This window comes from Vidua chalybeata, chromosome 2 (genome assembly GCF_026979565.1).
Source record: "Vidua chalybeata isolate OUT-0048 chromosome 2, bVidCha1 merged haplotype, whole genome shotgun sequence".
NCBI lineage: Eukaryota > Metazoa > Chordata > Aves > Passeriformes > Viduidae > Vidua > Vidua chalybeata.
In genome coordinates this window covers 16,599,579-16,625,611 of record NC_071531.1, presented here as the reverse complement: position 1 = coordinate 16,625,611, position 26,033 = coordinate 16,599,579, and the positions used below count along the sequence as shown (strand labels likewise).

At 39.7% G+C, this 26,033-nt stretch overlaps 1 protein-coding gene across 3 annotated transcripts; it reads left to right on the top strand.

Annotated features, from left to right (window-relative positions):
* The first annotated feature begins 1,431 nt into the window (after positions 1-1,431).
* TXLNG (taxilin gamma) lies at positions 1,432-25,464 on the top strand. 3 transcript variants are annotated; one of them, XM_053934941.1, is made up of 10 exons: positions 1,432-1,722; positions 10,260-10,575; positions 11,282-11,373; positions 14,588-14,758; positions 15,510-15,704; positions 17,060-17,179; positions 18,176-18,250; positions 20,493-20,585; positions 21,098-21,193; positions 22,193-25,464. In XM_053934941.1, exons 1-10 carry the CDS (start codon positions 1,447-1,449, stop codon positions 22,511-22,513), a joined length of 1,755 nt encoding a protein of 584 aa, XP_053790916.1. In that variant the 5' UTR covers positions 1,432-1,446; the 3' UTR covers positions 22,514-25,464. The 3 variants fall into 3 exon arrangements, with proteins under 3 accessions (XP_053790916.1, XP_053790918.1, XP_053790917.1); XM_053934943.1 differs by lacking the exon at positions 1,432-1,722 and adding an exon at positions 1,825-1,952; XM_053934942.1 differs by lacking the exon at positions 1,432-1,722 and adding an exon at positions 2,200-2,405.
* Positions 25,465-26,033: the final 569 nt, after the last annotated feature.

The following is a 26,033-nucleotide window of genomic DNA, read 5'->3' as shown; positions in this document are numbered from 1 at the left end:
AGCATGTTTCATGAATGGATCTCTTGCCACTCTCAGATGGAAAGGATGCACAGGGAAAATACTAAAACAAAATTCTGCTGGGGAAGAGGAATGGGCTGTCTTCCTTTTTCCAAGAATTGTTACCAGTATTATGCATGTTTGTAAAAGAACAAGTGTTTTGGGGGGACAAAACTTCCATCCAAAGATCAGGATGATACAAAAAAATGCAAAATTATTTTTCATGTTGAAATTGACAGTTGAATACTCACTCAATTTAGATTTAAGATGTAAGGAAAAGATACTTTAAGCAGTTACTGCCCCACTGAAGCTACTTTATTCAACACTGACACGCGATCTAGTCTCTGAAGTGGTAAGTGCTTAGGGAGGTTTAGAGTGATATTTTTTTTCAGTAACTCCAAAGTTCCTGTAATATATGGAGTGGGTAAGTTTATTTCCCCAGAAAGCAGGAACATGTGTACACATATGTGTCGCCCTGATTATCAAGAGTTTTCTAAAGCCTTCTGAGTTTACATTCTTGTAGAGAACTTTCCCACACAACTTTCTGTAAACAACCTATTGCTTTGCATTCTTTCATAGAGGTGGAGAAATTTGATGTACAGGTAGTTTGTCCAGTGTCGTTGGAGAGGTGGCACGTTCACCCTCCAATCCACTGGCACCTTTTGAGAACTATAAAAGATTGGAGTCAGAGAAAATAAATTAGTCTCTTCATCGTGACCAAAGCTGTGGTGCGTCGTTTTTCCTTGTGTCATCTGGTGACACGTATGTATTTCTAGGATGTCTGCTTCCACCAGTTTTAAGTTATCCCCGTGCAGCCCCCGAGGCCCACGTGTGCACATGGCCCGGGCGGTGATTCGCGGGAGCGCAGGTGTGCCTTGGCAGCTTCCTTCTCCGCTCCGCGTGTTGAATCCCTGTTTCCACAGACGCGACCCTTCGTCCCGGTGCCCCCGAGCAGGAGGAGCCGGTGGCGGGGGCGGGCGCTGGCTCACACGGGCATCCCCGGGCGAAGCGCCGCCTGCAGCCCCGGCCTCGGCTGCACCGCACAGCCATTCCCGGCACAACTTCCTTGCGCAACTCGCTCTCCCCGCACGCACGCCCCAGTTTTCCTGCAGAAGCAGCAGCCGAGTATCACTGAGTATCTCCAGTGAGCCTCCCTGACTGGAGATATTCCAGAACCGCGTGGACGCCACGCTGAGCTCTGGGATGGCCCTGCTCGAGCAGGTTGGACCAGGTGCCCCACTGTGGTCCCCTCCAACCTGACGCACTCTTTGATTTGCTGATCCTGACCGCCCTGTCCTGTCACGGACACGCTGCTGACTTGGCCCCGACTTCAAAGCCGTGACCAAGGCAGGAGCAGAGACGAGGGAGGCGGGATGCGGCGCGGGCAGGGAAAGGACCGGCCGCCACTGACGCTGTCCGCCCGGGGCCATGCCGTGACCCCGCGCCTCGATGGACAGACTACAACTCCCGGCACGCCCCGCGGCAGGGAGGGCGCGGGCCCCGCACGTGACCCGTAGAGCTGTGCGGCGATTGGCTGCGGTCGGGAGGGAGGCGGGCCTCCGGAGAGCACTTCCGGTGCCCCGCGCTCGGCACTTGTTTGGATGCTGCCGTCACATCATGGCGACGCGCGGGGGCGGCGGCGCGGCGGGACCGACCCGGCGGAGCTCGAGCCTCAGCGGCGACGGAGACGAGGCGGCGGCGGCGGCTCCGAGCGGCAGCCCGGAGGTGAGGCGGCGGCTCGGTCGGGCCCGGCGGAAGGGTGCTCCACCTTCCCCTCCCCGCCGGCTCGCGGCGCCGCGTTCCCCCCCTGCCCCGTCCCCACGCGGCCGCCCGGCCTGGGAGCACGGGGCAGGGGCGGACAGTGCCTGCCCGCGCCGCCTCCGCCGCTCCGCGGAGCCTGAATCTCGGGCTGCCCCCGAGGCCGGACCCGCCGATGCACCCGGGGACGTGTGTCGGTGAGGTCCCTGCTTGCCCCCCCCGGGAGCCGCGCTCGCCCTGCGGGGTCGGGAGCGGCCCCTCCGCGCTGCCCGAGAGTCGCGGGGCGGTCCCTGCCGAGCGCGGGCCGCCGGGGGCGGCAGCACGTGGCGGGCCCGGTGCGCGGGGGGCGGGAGCTGCGGGGTGAGGGGGGTTTGCCGGCGGCCCCCCCGTGCCCTCTCGACACGGCCGGGGTGCGAGGCGGGAGCGGACGGTGGCTCTGCCCGCGGGGGTGGCGGGAGCGTTTTCTTAACCGCCGACATAGTAAAAAAAACAAAAGGCCATTTTATTTCTTTTTCCGTTTTCTGCCGAAACCACACTGAAAGCAGGGCTGTTCCCGGTGATTTTACAATAATTTCTGGTTGCAGATCCGTGTAGGAAAAGCTTAAAATGCCTGTGCTTGGTCACCCAACGGCAAAGACTTAAAATATACTGTAAGTCAGCTGCTGTATGTAGTAGCACCAGCTCGGCGTTTTATGTGACAGAACTGCCTTGCTAATCTCATGTGCTTCTGAAGTATCTCATCCTGTGCCCTTACATAAATTGAAGTGGCTTTTTAGTGGTAACTTTTTTCCGTGGTACAAAGGATAACATCTCAGAAATAGTAACTTAGCGGTAGTTTATTTTGGCTGTTAAAACGGTCTAGGAAGCTATGGAGCTGGTTTTCTTCCCTGAAAAGCACCGTTCTCTGCAGTGTGGTTTTTTTTTAGTTCTTTACTAAGAAGTAACTTGTAAGTAACTTCAGTGTCTATTATGAAAGCAGATGATGATGGTGTTAAAAAAAAAAACACCTGCGTTCCATATTATTTCAAATACAGTCGAAAGGAATTTAATTATTTTAAAGAGGTGAAATATGGCAGGCAATGTTAAGCAAATTCTACACTCTCTTGTAGATTACCCTCCCCCTGCCTTGGTATTATTTTTAGGTTCCTTGTGACCTGTTTGCATTGGGAATTCAGAACTTGTCTACCCTGCTTTTTCCAGAATCATACTGTGGGTGACTACAAAACTATTAAGTTTATAGTAAAGAGGAAATGAAGCCTCATTGGTGGAAGTGATTCATGCTATATTAAATGTTTTCTTAATTAGCATCTGTCTCAGATGTTTATGTTAAAAAAGGTCTTGTTAGATGTGCAGCACTCTGTCCTGTGGGTAAAAGCCCTGAAAGCTTCCATGTAAGCTTTGGGTTCCTGCAGTGAATTTTTTGCTAGAATTACAGGAGGTGTTTGTCATGAATTTTTTAGGTTGTTTTAAGAATCACTGGCAAAAGCAGATTTTATATAAAAGCAAAAGCATGACAGAGTTGCTTGGCGAGGTTCACTCTGCTACTTACTGTGTGGTTAAAGCATGCAGTGAAAAAAAATCTGTAAAATCAGTCGATCTAAAACTAAAATCAGCCAAAATGATCAGCGTGGAGGCCGGGGATGGGGAAAGGGTAAGGATGAAAAGAAATAAGGGGACCCTCCTGTTGAGTCATATGGTTCAGAGCGAATTCCCCCTGCCAAACCTAGCCCCAGGCTTGACTGATAGTTTAGGCACAAAAGCTCTTGAACTTGACAGCACTTAATCGATGCCTCCAGTTAACCAAGTTAACAAAAGATTTTGTAGAATTTACTATCAGTACAACAGTAAGTCACTTACAGGCCTCACTCACAAATGTAAAACACTTGAGAATCTGGGAGAGCAGCATTCACAGTACATTTGCTATAGCATACTTACACTGCACAGACACAGACTTGAAGAGTGTGTACCAGGTGTGTATCTGTGAAAAATTCCCCTACTCATGGTTGATGCCTTTCTGTCTCCTCAAGGGACAAAGAGCTGAGCCTTGAGGAGTGGTATCAGCCCAGGCTCCATCACCAGCCATTGGCAGTGGTCCTCCAAGAATTGCAAACTGGGTCTGAGAGCTGCCTCTCCAGAGGGAAATGCTGGCCACAGCCTGCTGCAGTCCAGGAGAGCTTAAGGGATCTCAACTTAAGACCAGTATTCATAGGGTCTCAAGAGAGAGGGCTTTAGTCGTAATAATTTTTCATCCTGTCTCCAGTTTGGGTTGGTCCCATAACAAAAATATTGTTCCACTTGGGTTGTTAATTCATGTGAAAAAAAAAAAAAAAAAAAAAAAGGTTTTCAAGGATGTTTGTTGAAAGCCATGAGCTTGTTAGATATCACTGTTTCCTGAGAGCAGACAGTGTTTCCGATAGGCTCCGGATGAGCTTATTCTTGGGTGCTGTTTGCCAAGGCCTTGAGATGGTAGTGTGGCCTGGGGTGGGGGTGTGAGAGATGCACCACCACTGTTCTAATGTCTTAAGCTAAGTGAGGGAAGAGATGGCTGGGGGTTTTTTCTCGTTTGTATTTGAGGTAAATTAAAAAGCTTTTCTTAAAAGCAGGCATGTCATCTGTGTCATGAGGCCACTGAAAGAGCAAAAAAAAAACCCAGTGTGGTTAAGGGTAACAGGAAGAAGTAAGGACTATAACCAGGGGTCATGTGAGAATGTTTCTGAACCAGTATCGAAGACCAGGTCTTGAATTATAAGGCCAGGAAACTTAATGGTGGAATTCTGCTAACAGCGTCTATCTTGACTTTTACGAAGGTAAAATACAAATTTAGGGAGTAGGTCTTTCTTAATAGTCGTCCTACTGCGTGCTGCAGGTTCCTCTGTCCAGTGTTTTGAAAGTAGATAAGTGAGTGCATAGAACGTAGATTTTAATGTAATGACAGAACGTGATGAAGTGTTTGTTTGAAATGACTTTCAGATCTCACAGCTAAGCTCCTTGTTCAGTGGGGAAGCCACCTCAGAGGCCATTAGGTTCGAGAAAGGTATAATTAGATTGCATGATCATTCAGGTCAGTGAGCACAGTATAGAGAAGTATTGCATAGAGAAATAACCTCAATAAGCTAGTCTTGTGGTCAGAAGCATCTGAATAATTGTGTCTAGACCAGTGGATGAAGGTGCACCTGCTATAAAATTGAAACCCAAATTTTGTGACATCTAAAATGGTGGTTTTCATGAAGAAGTTGTAAATAAAATTATTACCAAAAATGATGACTTTATTTAACATAACTGTTGAGAAATCAATTTGAGGAAAAGCGTATTACATACATGTTTTCAAAATAAGTTTTTCTGTATTAGCAGGAAAAAGTAAATTGCTGGGATGCAGGAAGCTTAATATTTGTTATGAACCATACACATTTGTGATAAATATTACTTACCTTTTTTGCTGCATTTTTTTTTTTTTTACTGCAGTGGATCAGGATAAGAGGTATAAGGCTTTTATGACCAGTTGCATGTGAAGTAAGTTTGGAAATGTAGTCAGCTGAACAGTGTTATTCAAATTTCTCTTTTGGTCTCTGATGCTGAGGAATTGATTCTATATTTACTTATATACTTACGTTGTCTTCACAGTTGTGAAAATCTGTTTTATGTACATATGCTTGTTTCAAAACTTCCTGGATATTTCTTGAAGTATTAGCAATTCCATAGGCTGAGGGTGGAAGAGTCTTTTCACAGCCCAGTCCAACTGCTACTATGGGGTATGTAGGAGTTGTTTTCATAGATTAATGCTAGTGCTTATGTTTTTTAGGATAATTAGCTAACATGCAGGATAAAATCGATTGGTGCAGCTACTAATTATAGGGTTTTTTATTAAAAGGTACAGAGAAGTATTTTCAGGTGGCTTAGGGAAAGATTGCGTATGTGTATGCACAGGAACATGTAATACAGGTAGGCATGGTACTGATAGTAAGCACAGTGTAATTTAGGTAGCACTGTGTGCTGTAGACTTGTGTAGGTAGTAGAACAGAAAAATAAGTGGGGCTGTGATACATTTTGGCGTGGTGGTAGGACAGGTGTCTGTTCTGTTCTTATGTGCAGTGCATGTTTCTGAAGCTGAGCTGTTTGAAGAAGAGCTGGCTTAGGCTCTTGTGATCATAGCCATTTTCAATATGGAATATCTGTCTTGTATGCTGATCTTTTAGGTATGAAATAAGGTAGAGTTTTCTTGATGTGCATCTTTTTTGATTGAGGTGTAAAATGAAGGAACAGAGCAGAAGACTGAAAACTTTGGGGTGAGAAGGAGCGGTATTACCAGTAATTTTCTTCAGTCATCTTCAGGTGGTTTGTCCTGTAACTCTTAAGTAGCTTGAAGATGACATGCTTATTCAGAAATGTCAGCATCTTGTAATAGCTGGTTTCACAGCTAAGTAGGTTGCACATATCTTAAGAGTTTTGATAAATTTGTGATCTTACGAATTTGCACGTTACCTGCGCAACATATTCTTTTTGCCTCTGTAAATCTTTCTAGGCATATAATAGTCTGACTCTGGGTTATCAGATCATGAGCTACCTGTGGTTGTAGATGACTGGAAGCTGAGAGAGTGTGGTAGCAGTTAGAAAAGGTCGCGGCGATTTCAGTAGAAGGTCTTTGCTGGGGTAGTTTTGTTTTGGTTTTATTCAGTCAGTACTGAATCAGCACTATTATACAATGTGCTGTGGGAAGTGCTCTGTTCTGGCTGGAATGTTAAACTGAGAAGTTCACTAGTCAGATGAGCACACATTTGAAAAGATGAGAGGTAAGAGTTAGGGTTGTTCTCACCATTGCCTCAGTAAAGAGGGAGCAAGTTCAGTGATTAATACGGGTTAGTACTTAACATTCTCAAAGTGTTGTTTATTATTCCTATACTCCAGCTTGAAGCTTGATACAGACCAAATCTGAAACTTTAACACTGTAGTTAAAGTGTTTTAAGAATACCATTGAGTATAAGAAGGCTGTTAAGACTTCTGGCTAATGGTTTTAATATCTAAAGTTACAGCTAATGTAGAAAATTCTTTTGTTAGTCATAATCAGGAAATCATCTAGATATTTGTGTTTGTGGTCCCTGTCAGGCAATAGGAGACTTCTGTTTTTTAAAATTAAAACACTTTCTAATTTTGGTTAGATAAGTTAGAATTTTAATATGTTGTGCCACTACTGTCAGATTTGCTAAAATGTACAGGCTACAACTTGACAGATTGGATTTTAACTAAGAAGGAAGGGGGTTTTGGTTTGAGTTTGTGGTGGGGGGGGGGGTTGTTTTTTTGGTGGGTTTTTTTGTTTTGTTTTGGGTTTTTTTGGTTTTTTTGTTTTTTTTTTTTTATGTGTGTATGCTGTCAAATTGTTCTAGCTGCTGGTAGAACCACTTTTTTTGAACACAATATTCTAGTCTCTGGTCAACAATTTGTAATTGTATTTAAGATAAGAAAACTGGATATTTTTACAAAGCCTGTCTACTGCTACACTGAGCTTTGATTTTGCAGGGAGCTTATTTGCTTGTCAGTAAGTTTGGATTTGTTCCATGTTCATGTTTGGAAAACCAAAAGAAGGTTGACAAGTTCTGTATTTTTTCACCATCTTTATAATTTTCAAATGTGTTGGAGATGTACAGGACACTTCTTCACAAACCTTTTTCTTCAATTCAGTATTCTGATAGGTTATTTCTGCCTTTTCTGTTAGACTTTGGAGAATTAGTCTGAAATTCTAAAAGTCCTTGTAGCTTTTTTGCAAAGACTAGAGAATACTCAGAGTTTAGAAATTATTATTGTCAGTAAAAAATTGAACTGACACCTAATTTGACTTCAACAAAAAGCTCTGCTGAATTAATCAGGTGGTGGTGTTCACTTCGTGAAACTTCCAGATCCTTTAGAATATGCATGTGAATTGCCTGCTCTGAATTGACGTTTAGGTTACTATGATGGTTTGCTCAAAAAGAGATGGGCATTTCGTGACTTACTGGTCACATGTATGCCCCTGCTAGTAGTTGTTCTTTTTTTCACTGGAAACAACAGAATTTTCTCAGATAAAAACCAGTGAAAGTTTTTCAGTTGACCGAGTTTGTTTGAAGCAGTCACAAACTCACACAAACTGCTCAGGAACGTGGTCTTGCTGACGTCCCAGTCCTTCAGTAGCCAGTGTTCAGTGCATACCTGAGGTGAGAATAAGGTATTGTGTGTTTAGTTCTTGTGCTCTGACTAGAGTTAGATTGGCTTTTATTTTTTAGAGGCTCTTGTGCTTTGGCTTCTTTCCAATCATCCTGCTTCCACTTCTGTTGGCAGGATTGCCTATTGCTGTGCAGTGAACTGGGTTGAGGAACTGATCTGGCTGTAAACTGTGTTAGAACAAGTTGCACAAACATTATTGCTAGGCCAGAAAAGCTTGAAAATTGCTGCTGTTCAGTATGACTGCAGCCAGTGAGGCCTTTTCACCTCCTGTTGGAGCTGCTGGCAATTTTGTGCTCTCCTTTAAAAAAACCTCCAAAGTCTCTTTATGGATATCAGAAAGTCTGGAAATACTTAATGCTTTTGGGTGCCAAACCCAAAACTTTGAGTTTAAAGCAGACTTTCTCTATGTTCTGCAGGACTACGTGGGTATAAGTATCTGAATCATAAGTTCTTGTTCTTTGCAAATAAAAAAACTGCAAGTTTCAGCTGTTCTGTTGGTACTGCAGGTACCCTTGGTATCATGTTGTGTTAGAATAATCTGAGCTTTCTTGTCTTGTCAGCTTAATGTGACACAGTGTCTTGAGCTTCTGTATGAATCCTGGGTTTTAGACAACATCTGTGCCATGGTTTCAGCCATCGGTACATACAGAGAGGTGAAGTGAGCTGTGTTGTTTTCATGTTTCTTGTTCTTTTGTGTTTATTTGGATGCCCCTAGAGGGGTAAGCCTTTCTTGGAAGACCCACCGTTTAGGACAAGCCAAGGGGAAAAAAACGGGCATTTTACAGATGACTTTTTAGAGGTGTAAAATGTTGTAATTGGTTATTTGTTCCAGCAGTTCAATTACTGTGTGACCTTTGTAGGCATTTATCAGTACGTTGTCTGACGTGGTTGGAGAATAAAACTGCAGTGCATTTATATTTGTCCATAAAGCAAGTGCATCATTTCCACACTTGTAAAGAGCTGTGCAATATGAATCTTCCTTGGAAAGTCAAAAGTTGCTTCTTAATGTCTCTAGAGATGATTTGCAGTTAAAAAGCTTATTGTCCTTTGAGAAAGACACTATGTAAAGTCAATCTCCTCAAGAATGAATCTACCTTGAGATAAGGTCTAAAGAAAGGGAGTTGCTTTAAAAATAGAGGGCAACAAAGCTGTTATGCATGAATATTGCAAAAAAGATGTATTTGTTTAATGATTTTTAAATAACCTTTTCAAGCATGCTGAACAAATTTGGAGTTGGAATACATTTTACAATATATTGTGAGTGTTGGCTGCATTCCTTTGATGTTGGCTAATTCCTTTGAAGAGGAAAACAGTCCTGTGCAGAATATAAAACCCAGTGCAAACCCCTGGCTTTAAGAATTAGCACATTTTTTAATATGAAAATGTAAGGTAATCTGATATTAATTTGTGCTTTAACTGCGTAACTACATAAACAAGTTCTGGTTTTATAATTCCTTGTGATTTTAAGGAAATTTACCTTCAATCCACTGAAAATAAACACGAATTTTACTTTGCCAGTGAATTCAGCTCTGCTTATTGTGCTTTGAACTATCCATGTACATTGTATATTGGGATTGCAAATGGACAGCAAAAAAAAACACCCAACCACCTTCAAGTATTGTCCTAAGTCCCAGCCTCTGCAGCGTAACCAAATGAACAAAACAAAAACACACCCAGCCAGACACCCTTGCAATTCTCATTAGCTGAAATGTTTCTAGAAATTGAGAGTGTTGTTCAAGTGATTGAGAGAGAAGTCTGGAGGTGCTTAATAAACTATAGAGTATTATATAGAGAACATCGGGTATTCTGCTCTAAAATATGACTGTGTCACAGCAGTGTTATAAAACAACTGGTAGTGTTTTAACTTTTTGGTTAAGTGATTAAACATTTAGCATTTTAGGAAATCTTTAGAGAAAGTTCTGTTTAATTGAGCAGAAAGCATGTGTTCTTAAAAATCATAGGCAGTAGAAGTCCAAGCCTGAAGTCAGTTAATACTGACTTTTTGGATAATTTCATTGACGTGAATTTTACCCCTTCAAAAGTGCTCCTGGTGTTCTTCATCATTCTTGCTATAACAGCCAGTCTTCTCCAGTTAAGAGCAGACTGTTGTGTTTGGCATTGTGATTGAAGTAGTTCAAGCACTTGCTCTGTGCCATTGCAACAGTGTATTTATGTAGATTTCGTAAAACTTCTTATCAGGGTTTCTTTTTTGCATTTTACCTTACTTGTCCATAGAAAAGAAGGGTGGAAGCTGTCGTTCTGAACATATTTGCTTGACTGTTTATGTCCACTTCCTGCTCTCCATTCTGAAGGTGGTTGGCGGTGCCATGGAAGAAGAATCTGGATCTCGGGAGATGGGAATGAATAACCAGGATCAGCTGGTGAAGAGCAAGTGCCCTGAGTTGTCTGATACAGCGTTGCAGTGTCCGCAGTCCAATTGTTACAGCCTGGAAAACACTGGCCCCTTGGAAGAAGCTGAGTATATCACAAAGAACAGAAAGCACCCAGGGTCCATGTGCTGTTCCCAAGAGTCCCGTGAGGAGACTCCTGGGAGAGAAGAAGCCCGTACTGATCCACCTGATGGCCAACAAGATCCAGAGAGTGAAAAACACAAAGAGAAAACGTTGGGTGTGTTCTCTTTGGTGTTCTGATTTTTACTATAATATTTTTAGAAAATACTATAAAATATTTATAATATTTTTGTAAAGTAGCTATGGATTTGCTCTTTGTCTCAAATTTACTCTGTAGCCAAAAACTTGTCACCCGTAACAGGATATTTTGAGAAACTGTGTGTGCACTTCTGCTTGGGAAAGACAGTTCTTAATACATATGTAAGACTTCTTCAGCTGGCAATGCTATTTTTACATGAACTTTAATAATAACGTGGTAATTGCTAATCAACTTTTTTAACTTTCTGGTTTAAATCTAGGATGGCGGTGTTCAGTGCTGCCAAACGTGGCTGATAATTAAATTCTAAATGCTTATCAAGAACATATCTGCCAATAGTTAACCTTCTAGATGTAATTTTTTCAGATTTTTTTACTATCTGTGCAATTCTAAAACAAAAATATTTTTGTTATTATATTAAAGTAATTTTTGCTACTCTAGTTGTCGAATGGCAAGACAAATAGGACAAGACAAATTTATTCTTGCTGATGACATCTTGTGATTACTTCCCTTTTGTCATCTGTTCAGATTATGCAGCTGTCAAACCAGGGAACAACTTAAATCAGGCTAATTTCTCATGGATCTATATTTTACTTCTAAAGACAGGCTGCTTTTCTGGTATATGGTTTTTCTTCCTCAGTAACATTGTCTATCATCCATTTCATAGGAAAAGAAGTGTTATTATTAATGCAAGCCTTGAACACGCTTTCTACTCCAGAAGAAAAGCTGGCAGCTTTGTGCAAGAAGTATGCTGATCTGGTAAGTAATTTGTAAAGATAGCAGAAGTTATTAATGTGTTAATATTAACTATGGAATGCAAGAACAACTAATGAAGGACGGTTAATGATTTTGAGTATTTTATGGTGTTGGTAAAAAAAAAAACCCAGGCTGACTGAGTATTGCTTCAGCCAAACTTTCTTGTAGTCATTTCACTTCTACATGACTGCCCAATCCAAAGAAAAAACAGGTTTTGATAACTTGTTGTTGAAGCATAATACTAGGATTAACAGAAAAGTTAGTTCTTTTGGGAGTAACTGATAATGCTTTTGTGCTAGTGTTTAATCCTTTTAGGATAAAGGGAAAGAACATACTAACATACAGAGAGATTCAGGGGAGGGAGAGAGAATGTTCAGTTATATTTAACTCTTTAATGAATTTTGGGAAATGCAGGGTGTTGTAAAGATCTAGGTTTAATTTTGCTTTGTGGTTTCTGATCATGTGAAAGAATGGAAAGAAAGGGTTGCATTTCTTCAGTAACAAACCAAAAAGAAGCAATTTGTAAAGTGCATTCCTGCCTCAAGTTAGTAATTTATTCTCTAAAATAATTGATCACAAAATTGGGGGTTAGAGGAGAGTGTTCATAAGTTTACTTTCCAGAATGTTCTTGGAGATAACACTTGACTAATTTTTCTTTAGACAGGGACAGACAGGAATGAAAAGACTGAAAATCTTGCATGTGTATGTTTTCCCACCATATTTGTAGTTTTGTTAAACTAAAGAGATAACAAAAAGCCTAAGTTTTCTCTCTGTAGCTGTCAAGTGTATCATATGCAGATATTTCTGAAAATGAAGGCTGTACAACAGGGCATAACTCTTCTGAAATAATTTTTTTCCCTTTGAAATTGATACTGTCTCCAAAACTTTGAGGATGATCTGGCAGGTGGTCTTTTTACTCACAGAGGCAATATTGATTACTTAAGAACAGACTTAGATTAGTTCTGTTGTGAAAATCCTGAGTCCTCCATGGAGGTCTGTTACATTTTTGCTTTGTTTTCCTTGCTCTCTCTCACTTGCTCTTGGTTCATGTGAGTGCATTTCCTGTAAAACTAGCAGCTTCTCTAAATCACTGTCACTTTCATTTAAATGAGAAACAATAATAGTTCTGAATTGTAACTCAAGGATGGGGAGCCTACCTAAAAATGAGCTTCGATATTGTGAGAGAAAAATGCTGTAGGTTAATTGTTCCTTATGAGCAATTGCTTGTGCATGTGATGCCTTTTCTATTTAAGCAAACAGCTCCTGTGTCACCTTACAGTGGTGATGAGGGCCTGTATAAGGAGCTAGGCCAGTATGAATCCCTCAATTCTGCAGAAAGAAAAAAGTCTGCCCTATTTCACTGTGAGTTTTATTATTACTGGAAAGATCTCAAAACAAGTAGGGAGCGGCTAGACCAAATAAATTGTAGTCTCCTTCAAGAAGCTTGGTAGTCAGAAGAGATGTGTCCTTGTTAAGGTTTTTGCCCTTCCAGGAGGGGATCAGCAGACTGTAGGCAGAGTAAGCGTTCACAGTCGCCATGCTAGAAAACCACCTGCTTTCCTCATGATGCTCAGAATGGCTGAGGAGCTGGGTAGGAGCTTGTCTGGGTGTAAGAATAGCTCTATTTCAGCTATGTGAGTTTGATGGATGCCTCTGCTCCACTTAGATTTTGCAGGGAGATGTTTAGGTTGGATCTGATTGTGTTCCTTTTAAGATGCATTCTTTCCTTCATGATAATGGTGGAGAACCACTGGCATAGATGTCAGGTTTAATGCCAGCAGAGGTTTGAACTGTTTATGACAGTCCATCTACAATGCTTTTTTTCTTTTTTTAAAGATTCATCATCTTTAAAGCTCACTGTCAGGTTTTTCAGTGATGTCTCATGAAAAGGACTGTACAATGAAGGTAGGAATGCCTCTCTCCTGGCAAAAGATCTTCCACAATTTTTTTTCCATAATTTGGAATCTATCAGGAGATCAGCCTGTGATGCAGGAAGGTTTGCATCCTTGGTGATACGTCTCACACTGGCACATTTTTACAGGCCCGAAGTTTCATAGGTGTGCAGACAGCACAACAACTTGAAGTAGTGTTTTCTGGCCGTGCAAGAAAAGGGCTTTTTGTATTCAGATGTGAAAATACGCCCTTGATATTCCATTTCCCTAAACTACATTAAATACACTTTTAATTTACTGTTATCATGGAGGTCCTTAACTTTATTCTTTCTTTTGTGCTTCAGTATTATTTTGAGTTCTTTCAGAAAATCAGCATTATTCTTCCATCAAATTGATGTTCCTCATTCCCAGCCCACTTTTCCTGTGGTGTGTCCCAAGGCTGAGGCACTAATAAGGAGCAGTGTAACACTTAACATTGTAGCCTTCTTTGCAAAGAAACAGCCTCTAAATAATGTGGTTACTCAGGGAGTGCAAAAATCAGGTATAATGGAGTATCTGTGAGATATTAATGCAAGAAACTTCTCTTCACTGGATATTCATAGAACAGATTTTTGAATATGTACGCAGAGTTTACCTGTGTCATCTACCATGTAAACAGCCTAAAGGAAACAGAAAAAAAATTGCTTCAAATGGTTGAGACTGCAGATCTTTTGAAGTCTGGACTATGTTGTTGTAATAGTAACTGACTTGATTTGTCAGGGCTGCTAGTTTTGTCTATTCTTTTCTGAAATACTGCAGAATTTTACAAACTTGTATCTATTACTGCTTCCTTGGTAGGAGCTCCTGCTGACAAGGAGCTCTATACAGTTCTGTGGTTTTTCTTTTTGATAGCAGAAACAAGACCTGTTGGATAAACAGTTGCATGTACTTTCAAGATAAGAGTGGGAAAAGTTGTGACTTGTTGAAAAGCCAGTCTCAGTTGGCTTTTAATTGTATCTGCTACATCTTCCTTTCAGAGGGCTACTCTTACCCCTGCAGGTGAAAAGCAGGCTGATAGCTCATAGTCAACAACAGGTACATGCTGCCTGTTCCTTGAAGGCACATGTTAAGTTGGAATTTGTAAATTTTCATTTTCTGTCCTTATACATTTAGAATTGTCTGGATGGATGATGGCAGTTTCTCTTTAAGACCAACTTGGGGTTTTAATGAAATTTTACTTCCTTGTTTTCATCCAAAATGTTCAAAAGTTTCTTCAGTGTTCTCCTCTAGATGCATCAAGATGGTTTCATCTATGTTTATATAACAAATCTACTCTCTAACTATAGTTGGAGGAGAGCCGGAATGTTCAAAAGCAGATGAAGATACTGCAGAAGAAGCAAGCACAAGTTGTGAAGGAGAAAGTCCACTTGCAGAGTGAGCATAGCAAGGCCATTTTGGCACGTAGCAAACTGGAATCTCTCTGTCGGGAGCTTCAGCGTCATAACAAAACTTTGAAGGTTAGTTTATTTACATAAGTTACAGTGCTGCTGGTGATGGAAATCTTACAGATCACTGCTTAAAATCAGGACTGCTACCTTTTTCTTTGTCACTTTGTCCATTACCTGTATATGTAGATGAGTGGCATGTAGTGTAACTAGCTGATTTTATGGTAAGGGAAATGGATAGTTAACTTGCTGATGCCCCTTTCCCCCCTCAAGCCAATTCTTATTACTTGCAATATTTGATCTTGTCATATTTGTTTCTGGGAGCAGTGCTGATAACTATTGGAAAAAATAAGCACAAGTAAAATAATAGCAGCATGAAATGGCAGGGTAACCAAAAAGCTTAATTCTGTCAGAATATAATAAATGGGAGTGAAATGGAAGAGAGCCAAGATAGATAATTTGTGATTGCTGTAGAAAATTGCATTATAGTATCAATGCTGATTTTTTACATCTGGATAATGCTGACACTTGCAAAGGAACTTATGTAGCATCTTAATACCAGCCTTTGAGTAATGTTGGTAGTGGTAAAGACAAAAGTTTCTAGAAGTTTTGCAATTTCTAGATTCTTTTTTCCACACACTTCACATGGGTAGTCAGCATGGCATATTATGATTGTGGCTTGTGTTAGTTCTAGCACTCTAGAAATTGAAACTGTACAGAAGTGAATTACTGCCATTGTTTCTGACTCAAAAAGTGCATGGTTTGACCTCAACACTTTTAATATTTTATATTTAAGTATTTTATGAATATTTATCCATAAAAGGAAGAAAACATGCAACAAGCGCGTGAAGAAGAAGAAAGACGGAAAGAAGCAACTGCACACTTCCAGATTACACTGAATGAAATTCAGGCTCAACTGGAACAGCATGATATACACAACGCCAAGCTTCGTCAGGAAAATATTGAACTGGGGGAAAAACTGAAGAAACTCATTGAACAGTATGCATTGCGAGAAGAGGTGCTTACAGTACACTTGTCATGGGATTTTATTAGTTCCTTGGCTGTAAGAATCAGATAGTTATTGAAAAGGGAGGAAAACCCCTCATGTCTTAGAGCCATTTTATATATCATTTTTGCCATTATTCTTTTTACTTCACTGCTGAGAGAAATTTAGTAGCTGTTGGCTCTCTGTCCGCCCTTCCTGACTGGTTTTGATTTTCTAAGTTCAAGATGCATTGGAGAAAGTCTTTCACAATGAAAGTAATCAAACAGAAATCAAACAGATATATTCAGAGCTCAGCTGGGCAAGGTGTGAGTAACCTGATCAGGCTTTGAAGTTGACCCTAGTCTGAGTGGGTTAAATGGCCTCCAAAGGTTACTTCCAACATAAATATGTATTAATAGTTGAAATTCTTCAGAATTATAATGGGAGGGGATATAAGAGTTATTCTGTCTTATTTCTTCCATTTCATTAAGGTTGGGGTCTTTTGGGGAAGCTCCTTTGTGTAAATAGCTGCTCTTGTTGGCACAGAATCAAAGTAAGCTATCATGCTTTAAGAACATATTTGGCCTGGTGTCATGGAAATGTCTCTAAGGCTAACTGAGATGTCTTTAATTGGCACCAGGATGTGAGCTAGCTGCTCTAAGCTACAATGATGGAAAACAGCCAATTCTCCTTGTCCAAGGAAGAACTGAGCTGCATGGAGTTCTACAGCTAAGATTAATTGGCTAGTTCTTAGCTGGCACAGGAGGTTTGGAGTGTAATTTCTCAACTGTTTCTGGAAGGTTGGTTTTTTGTTTGGTTTTTAATCTGGATCACTTGGAAAGCTCTCTGTAAGGTAATTCCCTACCTTTTGCAATCATGGAATATATGTATCTACCTTGAAAAATGTAGAAAAGACAGGAAGTTGCCTTGTGCTACTTTATGGATGGAAGTAAGACTGCAAAATGCAATGATTTGTGGGATTTCATGAGCTAAATTAACTGTTGTTGCAAACTTTCCTCATTATGAGCTTCTGTAATTATGAAAACTAGAGCTCTTAGAAGTAACACAGTAAAGATTAGAGGCAGATAAACTAGCTTTAGAAGCAAGGATGTAGACTGCTTTTTACAGGATTTTTGAAATGTCTGGTGTGAAGTGACTGATGGTATTGTACCAACGTAATGAGACGGGCACCTGGCTTCCATGAAAGACAAAAAAGGGTAATTACAGTGTATGGAGATAGAGGGGTGAAAAAAGGCATGGAAAACGGTCTTTTACCACTTTGTCTTTTGCATGAAACTTTTAAACAGTGTGCATCTCCCCAAACAGTACATTGCCTTCATTGACCAGCAGACTGTGTTTGGTTATTATTATTTTCTTTTTCCCTTTAGCATATTGATCAAGTGTTCAAACATAAGGAACTGCAGCAGCAACTTGTGGATGCCAAACTTCAGCAAACTACCCAGCTTATTAAAGAAGCAGAGGAAAAGCATCAGCGAGAACGGGAGTTTGTAAGTGAACTCTATATATGTTAAGAGAAATAAACCCCACCAAACGAGACTTTTCCTGATTTAAAGCAAATACAGCAAATTGAGAGGACCATCTTTTGAAAGTTAGAGTAGATTTCAACAAGGAGACCTGAGATTTAAGTTTTGTGTATGATGCCTAGAATATTGATGTCCATGCTAACAGGCAAGTAATCTTACATGTTTGCATTCTCACAGCAAATATGCTAAATAGAATTTAAATTTCTCTTAGACTGGGGAACATGCTCTGAAACACCAAAGTACTTTCTGCAGTCAAGAGTTGTAACCTCTGGTTTTATGCTATAAGAGATAACAAATACAGAGTTAAGTACATGTTTTTGTGCACTGTTTGCCCTCCAAAATGTGTGTGATGTTTTATTTGTATGTTGATAATCAGCAATATACTTGCAGTCTTCTGAGAAGTTTTCTTCCAATGAATCTGTTAACTTCAAAAAAAAGCCCTTATTTTTTCTGTATAATCTTAAATAACCATCTAGTGTTGGATTCTTCTGGTTTTTTGGAACATAATTTCTGCATTGTAAGTAGGTGAAAATCTCTTCAAACATGAACCTACAAAATGGTGTCAAGTTGAAGTAAAATTGGTTTGAACTAATCTGCAAAGATAATATGGTGACTGGAGAAATGAAGGTGGGAAATAAATTAGGCTACAAACCAGTTACAAATTTCATACAGTTTATTAACTAACTATCCATAATTTAGCAGTTCAGACTTGCTAGAGAAATAGAAATATTGGCTCATGTTGCCAGTTAGAGAAATGTTTCAATAAAACTCTCTGCATGCCGTCACATGCTTTGAATTGTATATATGAAAATATAGTTTAGTAATAAAGCCTGTGTGAGAAAATATGATTGAATAGCCCTTAGGTGATGTTAATGTTTGTTCATTCTTAATCATAGATTGAGTTAAGCCATTTTTGGGAGTACTTTTTTTCATTATTTGGCTTTTTGCATTGTTTTTTAGCTGCTAAAAGAAGCTACAGAATCCAGACACAAATGTGAACAGATGAAGCAACAGGAAGCTCAGCTGAAGCAGCAGGTATCTTTTTTTAATGGAGAGATCTTCAGTAGCAGTTCCAAAAAGAAAATACCAAGAGATTTGTGACTATAGTGAACATAAGGCAACATCTGAAAAAACTTAATATCCAGATGTTTGTAAAGAGTACTTCGTATTTTTTTATATTAGTATTTATTTTAATTTGTATTTTTAAAAATAATTTCCAGTAGGGAACTCTTCCATAGTGTAGCATGAAATTGTAAAGAATTGATGTTTTGGTCTTGCTGTTTAATACATCTGGAGAGTACTGTTCCTGGAAGGTGCTCAACATTGAATTTCTGGAGTTAGTGCTCTTCTAAATTAATAGTGTTAATAGTACAAAGACTAGAATGTAGGAAAGCTTAAGAAGAAAAGTTTAGGAAATCATGGCTTCTCTGAAAATATTGTTCGTTTGTGACTGTAAAGAGTTGTGTGGGGATTTTTACTCAGGCACCTTTTAGAATTGGTTTCTTACTGTTTCCATCACCACCTGTTGTGGAGGACTAGGAGCAGGCAATGTCCCATTTATCCCGTAGTTATTCAGATTTAGTAACTTGACTGTCTTTGTCCACAGACCCTGCTGTCTTCAAATTATTTTCTTGTTGTAATGTAAATGCTATAGCAAAATCCCCTCCGATTTTTGTGCTTTGGATCTCCCTCAGTCATTGACTGGACATGAGCTCAGCATGAGGCACAGGGACATGGCAGTTTCAGCCAGCACCAGAGCAGTGGGAAACAGTAGCTATTCTCTTCACTGTGTGTCTGTTACTGCTTCATTTGAGGTTTTGTATGAAGCCTCTGTCCTGGTTTCAGCTGGAATAGAGTAAATGTGTCTCTGTTCTGTGTTTTGGATTCACTATAACATTGATAGCACACAGATGTTTTGGCTGTTGCTAAATTGTGATTATTTTAAGTCAAGGGCTGTTTTATATCTCATGCTCTGCTAATGAGGAGGTACACAAAAAACTGGGAGCACAGCTGGGACAGGTGACACTGGCCAAAAGGATGTTCCAGACCAGAAAAAGCCAGGCAGGCTCACGTGGGCTTGGGAATAGGATCTGGCATTGGGCAGTAGGTGGTGAACAACTGTGTTGTGCATCACTTGTTTTTTCTTTCCTAGGCTTTCCAGGAGTTAGTTTTAAAGTGTGTGTGTATGTGTGTAGTTCATACACATCTCCATTGGACTTGAACACAGGAATATGCAGATACTTTCAAATAGTTTTTTTACCATGCTTAGTCTTTTATGATTTTTTCCAAGTTGGTTACCCTTTATTTAAAATCTCACTGCCTCTTTTGTTGTTTTTAATAGTTACAGTGTGTATAGTTAGTGGTTTCTTGGGGCCAACAGATTGAATTAGAAAGTTCAGTGACAATAGTCAAAGTCATGATGTACTGCTGACAAGCTTGGCTAATTCCTGCTATGAAATTCCCTTTACTAATAGAGTAAACCACAATATTTCTGTGCTCTTAAATGTATTGTCCTGCAACCCCCAGTGTAAGAATTGAGAGAACCTACTACTCTTCACTGGGAGTAACAAGTTACTGTGAAATGGTTATGTATTCTTAAAACATCAAATCACACACTGATTAGGAATCATTGTTTTAAAACTGTGTTATTAAACATACTTTGCAGTTCTTTCTTGGTGATTTACCTTGTGGTGCAGGGCAAGAAAATTTTCTGTTACTACATGGTAATGCTCTTGACTTTTTAAAGTGTAATGCTCTTCACTGTTCTGTGAATTTTTTTTCAGTATTTACTTTCCTCGATTTTTGTTCACTGGGCAGATTACATTGGTTGTGAATGTGTATTTTGATTTCTGAAATCAATCCTTTTTATTTTGTCTCCGCCTTGGTTATTAGCTTTGGCTGGTTAAGGTGGAAAGATAGGTAATTCCTAAGTTTTAATTTCACCAACCAGGTGCTGAATTTCCTGTATTCTAGTGGGGAAGTAAAAATGAGGTAGTGATGAACTGTGATGTCTTCCAGCATTTTATTAAACATAATATTCTTTTTACTTTAGAATATATTGCTGTTCTATAAATACAGAACTCTACTTCATATATAATTTGAATAGCACATTTTCAGACAAGGTCTGTGTGTTCCTCAAATGGAAATTGTAATATAGCTTAAAAAACTATAAGGAAGTTAATGCTTTACTATTTCTAGTTTCATTTTGCCACATACCTACATATTTTTGTATTTGTATACACTGTTCAGATGATTGTCCCTGCCCTTTTTCCAATAGCTTTCTCTTTACATGGATAAGTTTGAAGAATTCCAGACCACCATGGCAAAAAGTAATGAGCTCTTTACAACTTTCAGGCAAGAAATGGAGAAGGTATTTATAGGATTACCTAGTTTCATAAAAAGTAATATAGAAATGCATGCTGTTAGTGGGTTGAATTTTAGATTTTATAAGCATCTGCCTTCTGAAAATATAAAGAGTATTTTGACAATTTAATGTGGATCATAAGATAGGGTATAAGAATTATGGGAGAGAAATGTAATTTTTTTCTGTATTTTAGCATACTTAGTTAATACTTAAATTGTTATTTCAGTGTTCTACTGGTTCTCATTCTCTTTGGCTGTGCTTATGTTTTAAAACTTTTCCTTGAGGTTTTTATTTCTTGTACTTGAAAGTTGATAGTCTGTTTCTTTTTAGACTCAATATTGTTTTCTTTGAATGCAGAATCTGTATTTGTGGGGTTGATTCTGTGCAGAAGCACTTTCCCAAAATAACTTGTTCAAACTGGACTTGGAAAGTAACGCAAAGAAGTCTATTTACTCAAGCAAAACCACCTATGTTACAGCACAAGCCACAAAATTAAATCTTTTATTTATCTTTTGTAGATGACAAAGAAGATTAAGAAACTGGAAAAGGAAACTATTGTGTGGCGTACAAAATGGGAAAACAACAACAAGGCTCTTCTGCAAATGGCTGAAGAGGTAATCATCTTTTAAGCAGCATTGTAGTTCAGCTAGAGCCTGAGTCCTAGAGAATTTCCAACAGTTTTTCAGTTTTAGAGAACTGGAGGTAATGCACTGTAGCCTCTTCTTGGACTTGCCTGCATTATGTTTCCTGTTATGTAAGTTATTGTCCTCCTCAGGCATGGAAAATGGAAGGCTGCTATGTAAATCTAAGCTGTTGGCACAAGAAGAAATTGAGCCTTGTTATTGCTTACTGTTTAATTGGTGGGATGGGTATGAAATCATACAAGCTGAAGGAATTGACTGTATTTCAATATGCTGAGCAAAGTTCAACCAGTGCTGTGATATAAATTGTTTGAAATGCACAAGACTGTTACAAGGGAAGCAATCCCTGTGCAAGAGATCTGGATTATCTGAAGAGCTTTCTTGCATTGCTGCTGCTTTTGAGGTCACGAAATGCCGTTTTACTTACTTGTAGTCTGGCAGGAGCTGTGCAGTGCAGGCACGGTCCAGGGCCTGGTTCGGGTGTGTGAGGTCTGGCCTTGGCAAACTGTGCTTGGTTGAGTAGGATCTGCTATAGTGCTCTTTATCTTTCCCTCCCTTCTTAAAAGGAGCTAGTTGGGAGAGCCCCAAGTGTAGTATATTCTGACCTGGATTCTGGATGGATTGTGGATTTCTTATTTCTGTGCCCTTCTCCCTATAGTTGGCATTATTTGCGTTGTAGTTGACAGTGTTATAGGAGTTCATATTAGGGTCCTGGCTGATGTCCAGCCCTTACTTATAGTTAGCATTAAGTGGTTATATAGTTCTCATTGCTTGTTTTGAAAGGCATCCATTGCCACTCCAGCTCACAGCTAAGTGAAGTATGCTGAAGAAATTGGCTCTAGTTCAGCTGGAATTTGGCCTACTGGATTAATTACGACTTAATATTCAGGATTAAATAATGGTCATTCTTTTAATTAATTTAAGGGGGGAAAATGGTTATATCACAGAGTTTTTATTTCTTTTGTCCTTCAGAAAACAGTAAGAGATAAAGAATACAAAGGCTTTCAAATAAAACTGGAGCGTTTGGAGAAGCTGTGCAGGGCCCTTCAGACGGAAAGGAACGAGCTGAATGAGAAGGTGGAAGTGCTCAAGGAGCAGGTTTCTCTTAGAGAAGCAGATGTGGATCTGGCTGTGCAGGTGTTGCAGTCCTGCACACTCAATTCCCATGAGGAGCTGGGAACTCCCATTGACACAGAACCAGGAATCCAACCCGATGCGGAATTGCGTGCGGGAAATAGCTCAGAAAAGACTGTCTCAACAAGTCCTGTTCCTGGCACTGATTCTGTAGACTAAAATGAAGTGTAAACACTGTATTGAGAGATATATTTTGTGTATAACTTTCTCTGTTGGTGGTAACTATTTGGTTTTGTGGTGAAAATTTTCTTACTTTTTCTACCATATCTGTATTTTCTTAGAACTACTGGACTTATGTGGTACAGGAAGCTGCATAGCAGCTTTAAATAGCTTAAACTATAAATTTTCCACAACTGTGTTGCACATCTGCCTCATTTTTTAGAAGAAAATATTTTTCCATAAAAGGATGCATGTGTGTTTCCTCCCCACAACACAAATCACTGTCATGGAAGACTGTGTACAGACCTAATATCGTTTGGGGAAAATGGTGACAGCAGGTCACTCTTTTGTTTTAAAGAACAGCACTCTGGTTTTGTTCATTGATTTGCCACTCAGTATACTAAAGATTATCAATTTTTCCAGTAAATTTATCTACATAAGGATGTCTAATGGCCAGTAAAAAAGTCAACTCTCCCCCTATATATGTTTTCATATATATGAATGAAAAAGTAAAGGTCCAGAATATATTAAAAGGTATGTTTAAAGGGTTTTATGTACTTTGTGGTATGAAGAAACAGCTTTGAAATACATTAACTTGCAGCTGGTGAAACAGGGTGTACAGCTTTTTGCAGATGTCTCAGGGTTGTGTTGTAAAGGTTAGTTTGGACTATTTGCCCTACCTGTGAACACGTTAAATATAAATGTGTGGGAAAATGTATAGTGATGCTACCGAGTGGGATTTTGCAGCTGTGGAGCCTATTGCACAGGTGTTGCTCATGTTCTTCCCTCTTAGCTGCAGTGTGTCCACCACATGGTTATCCTGACTAGAGAAATTCATTCATGTCTGAGCAAACCTCTGGATTATCTGAAGAGCTGGAAAATAAGACATTTCCTGCTGGAGGTGTGGAGGCAGGAGTCTGGCATACAGACTTCCTCTAATAGCCAGGTACGTGACGTATTTAAGTGTTAGTTAAGGCTATACTGTTATAATTGAACATGAAGATTCAGATATGTCTCCTGAAGTACAGCGTGGAATTTCCTGCACGTTCAACCTCAAAGCTGCACCAGTTGGCTGAGTGCCTTCCCAGTCAGGTTATCTGGTAAAGATGGTACTTCACATTCTTACACTAACATACCATAAGCAAAGTCCCCTTGTTGACCTTAAACCATATTGTATTTTCCTAAAAAATTTGATACCCACATTATGACTTCTTTTCTTGAAAGGAACTAGGACCAACATTTATTTTTTGGCAAGGCAATGTGATCTAACTACATGCTACCCCTAACTTTAGTTCCCATGCATTTACTTTCTAGTTTTGGTTGCTGTCATTTTAAGAAATATGAACATGTGTAGCCTTTTCTGGTACTTAAAAGTTTTTTGCACTTACTTGGGAGGGGATTTCTGAGTCAAGCACATCTCAACGAGCTTCCTACCCCCATTGCCCTTGGCAGTTCAGTGGCTAAATTACTTGAATGTTCAGGCTGCACTGAGCTCCCAGTCCTTTTCCTGTAGTAATGTACGTTGAAATAACTTAGCTGTCTCAGAGAGAAAGGTTTTGTAAGTCTAATACAGGTGTTTCAGCTCATACCACTAAGAGGATCTGTACAAATCTTACATTTCTGAAATAGAGCAAATGGGAAACTGGCCATCTTTCTTGTATATTGTGCGAGTTTGGTGTTTGTGGTACAAGCACAATGCAGGAATGAAAAGAAGATAGCAATGAGCAGTCAGGTTAGATTCAGAGCTTTGAAACGTTGATCATGCAAACTGTATAGCATAAGAATAACTGGAAAGAACTATTTCAGACTTGCTGTTCAAATTACTTGCTTTATAGAATCAAGCTTGAAAAAACAGGTGGTGTGAGAACTGGTTTTCAGCTAACACTAAGTATGATGTAATTTTCCTGAGGAAAAGCAAAAAATTTTGTATCTGGTGCATCATACCCTTGGCAGTGTAGGACATGCAGTTCTCTATTTTTACAATTTATTATTTGGACATTTGTATTCTGAGCAATTCTTTCTGTAGTGCTTGTTTTACATGGAGGCAAGAGTGCGTTTTTGGACCCTGCTGCAAGAATAAATTAAAGGGCTTTTAGAGACAAGACAGATGTATGCAACAGCAATACAAGTATCTTTGACACTGGCTAAATGTGTAAATGAAACTGAATGCCCCAAGTGAAAGGCTTTTAGAATGGGGATATTTTCTCTATTATCTTCCCTCAGCATATCCTTATCATAGCAACTTATCTGACCAAGGCAAACTGTACTTCACTTCCTGAAACCAGTCAGCGAAGTTTCATGCATTGATTAAAAAGTGTTTTTTAAAAAATAAATACAAACTGATGTTAGGGATAGCTCAGCACAGTCACTGATCTGCCATACTGCAGGCTATTGCACTGCCAGGCTGCAGCCAAAGGGGCTCCAGTAGGGTTTTTAAGTAAACTTGTATTACTGCCTTTCTCCCACTACTACAAACCATTTAACCTGGATATAAACTGATGTAGCCTGAGATGAGTGTGTCTAATTGTCAAAACTGGGGCCTGATCGACAGTTTCACCATGATTAAGCTGCAAAAAGCTAAATTGTATGTGATTCAAGACCCAAATACGTGTATACATACACACGTAAGTTAGGGCTGTATCTGTATTGTTTTGTCCTTCCTTTCATGCACCTGGTTATGTTACAGTTCAATTCTCAGGTGTTGCAGAAAATCTACCTCTTTGGACTGTAGATGGAAATAACTGTGAAAAAAGTGATGCAGAAATCTAGTTTGTGCTAAACACACTGCTTTATTTTTACAACCCATGTCTGCTTTCATGAGGAAAAGTGATAAATGAACAGGCAGTCTTTGTTTTGCTTTTCAAAAACATTTTGTAGAGATTTTTCACTAATGTGAATCTGAAATTTTATCTACTCAATTCTGTATAGATTAAGTAAATAAGTATGCTTAATATATTGGACTCTGAGTTTTTCTTTAACATCATATTCATGTCTTCTAACTGAATCTGCTGAAACTGTATTTATTTGAAAAGTCAAGAGTGAAAATTAAAAGACATGACATCTGATTTCAAGCATATTGTTGAAGGAGCTGCTCTGGGGTCATGGCAGTGACTTGCACATTCCTGATGGTATCTGGTGGGAGCAGTCCAGGGCAAGGGGTGAGTAGGTGCTGCACTCTGCTCACCTCACCTGGAGTGTCTTAAGGTGAGAGTCACTTGGACCATGAAGGGCAGGCAGTCTGGCTGAACCTGCCCCTGCCTGCTTCGAATTCTCCTCATGCCTTCTCTCTCCAAAAATTTACCCATCATAGTTCAGTTGGGTGAGCTGTAAAAAAAGTGGGGATTTATGCTAAAAAATAAGGTTTCCTAGTAAGTTCAGCAAGTGCTCCACATTCTGTTGTACTCTGTGGGGTCATTTGTTCCTAATGTACACTCCCTCCCAGTTTCCTAATACTGAAAAGTGTTCTATTTGCCTTTTTTGGTATATACTCTAATATTTGGCAACTTCCCTAAACTGGGTT